The following is a 4307-nucleotide window of genomic DNA, read 5'->3' on the forward strand; positions in this document are numbered from 1 at the left end:
CATCCTTCAACCATGGTTCTTCCTTGGCTGGGCAGCCTCTGCAAGAACCAAACCAAGGGGACAAACAGCACAGCTCACTTCTTTGGGAGGAGACTCCTCCCCTCAAGGTGTTTATTATCAAGGATTTCTTCCTAGAAATATCCTACAGCTCAAATTGAAGTGGTGGGATTGAGAGAGGTGTCCTTATAGAAATGTGACTGATCATAAATAGTGCCTTTCAGCCCTTAAAATCCATGAGATTGTACACAACAGCAATAACCTCCCTGAATCACACTATCTCTGGCTGTGCCTTTGGTACCCAGCAAGTGACCGCAGTCAAGTATGCCCAGAACCATCTCTGTGTTTTCCTGCTGCCACCCCCCTTTTGCCCACCAAACTCCTTCAAAATGAGGCCCACACACATCTGCTCAGAGGGCTGTCTTTTATTTCGGAAGAGGCATGAGGATCTTCTGGCACATGGTTGGTGGGACAGACCTAAAGCCGATGGGGAGGAGGGATGTGGTAGAGGAACAACTGTGCCCAGGTGCTGCTCCCTGCTGCAGCTCAGCAGCTCGAGAGACAAGGGTAGCACTTGCATGCCATTTCGATCTTCATGATGCTATTGGGTCCTAGCGAGTAGGTCACCTCGTCCTTGCTCACTCCCAGCGGCAGGCTGATTTCCTTCATGATGCTTCTGTAGTTATACTCCTTCCCTTCTGCGGTTGCGTGCTCCTCCTTGTGCTCCGCTAACACCTTCACCTTCCCATCTTTCACCGTTACAACGACTTCCTTGGGGTCAAAACCCTTCATGTCCATCAAAGCCAAAAGCTTGTTATCATGGGAAAAGTTCGATAACCTGTTGAGTCTTCTTTGCATGCTGGAATAAAAACAAGAGGTCAGCCTTTCAGTCCAACTCACAGAGGAATGGGTGGACCACCTTAAGGACAAGAGAAGTAAATAGGAAACTATTGGATCCATCTTCATGCACTTGGGGTGGTGTCTGCACCATCAGAAAGAGCTCCCACCCGCAGGCCACAGCAGTCAGGAGTGTTTCAGTGTCCCCTCTTGGGTTGGAGCAATTGTGGAGTTGAAAAGTTCTTTCATCTAGATACAGAGAAGTCAGCACTTCTCTTTCACATGTACATACACTCACGAAGCTGTGTGTGTCCATCTTATGCCTTGTCCTACATTTTAAATGGATAGTTACAATAGATCACATTTTCCAGTTAGTAGTTTTGTTTAAAGCAATCAGTGGATAGGAGACACATCTGGCAAAAAAAACCCAAAATGCTCCTGCAGATCTGGTCTGGAGGCTCACTGAGCCATTAAAATGATTTCTAATACTGTCAAACAGCAACTGCTCAACCAGAAGGCTGGCTCTTATTCAAACCATTTATAAAATAGACAATGGAAGGGTCACCTCAGTTATAACAGCTCAATTGGACATAAGGCACCAAATTAAGAAGATAATGGATGTGATGGAAGAGGAAACAGAGCAAGCAATGAGGGAATGGCATGACCACTAAGGTGAGAAATCCCTAATGAGTGGTTCGTTAGCAAGGTACACCCATTTCAGCAATCCTACTTAAAGCCTGCAATGAGTCAACCTGGTGTGGTGATTTTGAGGTGCATTTTCTGTGCTGAGAGTTGGATCCTCCACCTGCTCCTTTGATCATTTTGTATCGCTGGTCAGAAGAGAATAAATGTACTGAGAAGAACTGGTCCTTCTCAGCATTTTTTGTGGGAAGGGGATGGTTGAACTCCCCAGCATGATGGGCTGAAATCCTCCAGTGGTGTGGTTTCAGATGGCACTGGTATGGATTTGTGTTCAAAGCAGCAAGTTGTCCTGAGCATAGCAGGGCCAGAGAGCCTGACACTTAGGGAGAGCATGCCCTGACATCCCATGACCCATCCTGAGACCCAGCTTCCATTTAGACTGATTTTCCATTCTTTCACTGGGATTTTGCTGTGCAATGATTCTGCAAGGGAATGCTGCACCTGCCCAGCTCTGGTACCCAATGCACTGATGAAAATCTGGACACACACTAGCCCTGTAACACCTGGGATCTGAAAACTGCTGCCTGACCGCCCTGCATGAGCTGAAGCTAAGTTTAAAGTAATCTCACAGCAACTTTAGGTTTTGCTGAAGTCAGTGTAAAATTAACCCAGGGGTCAGGCTTTTTCCTTTTTCCTCTAACTTTATTGCACCCAGTAGATAACGCACATGGTAGACTGTAGGATGATATTTGCTGCTCTACAGGTAACAAAAATATCACATTTTTAATTGCCAAGATGAAGGTCTCATCATCTCCAGGTGCAACACAAGAGAACTCAAACAAAAGCTTGAGTCTGGGGAGAAAATACCAATGCCACAAATGCAGCAAGAGAATCACACCTTGGAGCCAATGGACTTCTTGGGGGTCTCTCAATGTCTGGTTGTTCCCTAACCCAAATGGTAAGGTTTCATCATTCAACAACTCCCTTCCTGTAGGGCTACCTTTGGGTTTTATCTCTACTACAGTCAATCTTGAATTCCATTAACAAAATAAAGTCATCACACCAGTGGTCAAAATGGAGATGTAGAAATCCTGAAACTTATTCCTCCTACTATATGAGCTGGAAAAATATAGACACATTTGTGGTGCATTAGTGCTGCACCTCACTGCATACAGGCACATTTTGGCTACTGATGAACATAATTACGTGTTTACCAGACTCAAACTGATTATATGTCAAAGTTGGACTTTGTTTCACGGCTGAACAGGTTTGAATCTAGTTGTGTACTTTACTTTAGATGCAGTTTGCCAGATGGTTAATGTTCTTTGCTCCTGATACTGATGCCAAACCTTCCTTCATAGTGCCTTAAAGGGTGCTGATGCCCATAGAAAGCAGGCAAATATTTGTTACCTGCCCAGTTCTTGCTCCACATCCATCCTTGCGGTGAGGGCCCTTCTCTCCTGGTTGGGCTGGCACAGGCAGCAGGGGTGCATGGTGGGGCTGCATGGGCAGGATGCAGAGAGCTCCTCGTCGAGCTGCTGCAGGCGCAGGGCCAGCAGCTTCATTTGCCTCTGCATCTCTTTCTCCACCTGCCTCAAATCCTGCTTGGCATCTTCCAAAAGGCAACAGTGCAATGACATCGTTGTGCTGCAAAGCTCATCAGGGCACAAACGTGGCTGTGGCAGCCTGCGCTCACCAGGGGCGGGGGGAAATTGCCTCAAGAGTTTTGTCTGGAGGTGAGCATGTGAGCAGAGCTGCAGGTGCTCTTCCAGCCTTCCAGTGGGCACCTTATGACATCATGGGTCCACTGACATGTCACAGCTCCACAGTTGCCGTGGCACCAGGGGAGCCCATGGCAGGGGGACATGATGGGGGGCGTGGGGGGCCTGGGCAATGGCCAGGCAGCACAGCCACGGGCTGTTGGGAGCATGACTTGGGTGCGGTTTCATGCACAACGTTGCTTCAGCATGGCTGCCCACACTATCCCCCTCCAACCTGCCCTGGCACACCAGCGCAGAAGGAACTAAATCTCTCCACATCCAGGCAGAAATCCCCATGGACAAAGCCCAAGTGTCCATTCAGGTTTTTAAGCTTGGTGTGCTCTTGAAAATTGTGAGGATTCCCATTCCCAGGTCCTGACCACCTCTGCCCTGGGAGAAGGGAAACGCACACCGGGCAGCAGGCTGCTGCAAAGCCACTTGCAGCCTTCCCCTCCTCACTGCTTTTGCTGTTGTTTACCACAACCTTAAAGGAAAGGTGTAAATTAAGGAGAACTGCAACTGCTCTTTATGTTTTTCCTCTTTTTCCAAGTGCTTTGCACAAGGTGCTGGATGTGTAATGCCTACATACGTCTTTCACTGATACTCAGCATGGCCTGCCATGCTGTTATGCAAAGGCAACCAGAAGCCTTGGCCTGAATATGTGTCAGGATGGTCTTCGGGGTGCTGGCACCCCCAGGGGCACCCCCAGCTCCCCCAGTGAGTGCCAGGGAAAGGCAAGGTGCTCATGGCAACTCCTGCACAGCTTCTCCTCAGCGGAGTACCCTGCCTCCCCATCCTGCTGGCTCTCTTCTCCTGGGGTTTTCTTCAGTGGCTACAAGTTTTGGATGTGACTTCAAACCTTCTAATCCCATCAGGAACATCTCCTTCTGTCTGTTAGCTCTCTGCCTCCTTTTTTTTTTTTTTTTTTTTTTTTTGTAATGGGAAAGACGCAGCAAATAGTAAAAATGTCCAGAAATGGGAAGTTCTCTTTGCATCCCTTACTGACAGCTGCAGTTAAGGTGCTTCTGGGAACACTTTGAGAACACACGCTTCCAAAAATATTTACATCCC

The 4307-nt window shown here is 47.9% G+C and overlaps 1 protein-coding gene across 1 annotated transcript; it reads right to left on the reverse strand.

The window, feature by feature from the left end:
- Positions 1 to 475: 475 nt before the first annotated feature.
- On the reverse strand, positions 476 to 3116 carry ODF1 (outer dense fiber of sperm tails 1). The gene is made up of 2 exons (XM_074846799.1): positions 2887 to 3116; positions 476 to 856 (listed from the first exon to the last, which is right to left on the reverse strand). Exons 1-2 carry the CDS (start codon positions 3114 to 3116, stop codon positions 544 to 546), a joined length of 543 nt encoding a protein of 180 aa, XP_074702900.1. The 3' UTR covers positions 476 to 543.
- Between the last annotated feature and the right edge of the window lie 1191 nt (positions 3117 to 4307).

This window comes from Strix aluco, chromosome 1 (assembly GCF_031877795.1).
Source record: "Strix aluco isolate bStrAlu1 chromosome 1, bStrAlu1.hap1, whole genome shotgun sequence".
Lineage (NCBI taxonomy): Eukaryota > Metazoa > Chordata > Aves > Strigiformes > Strigidae > Strix > Strix aluco.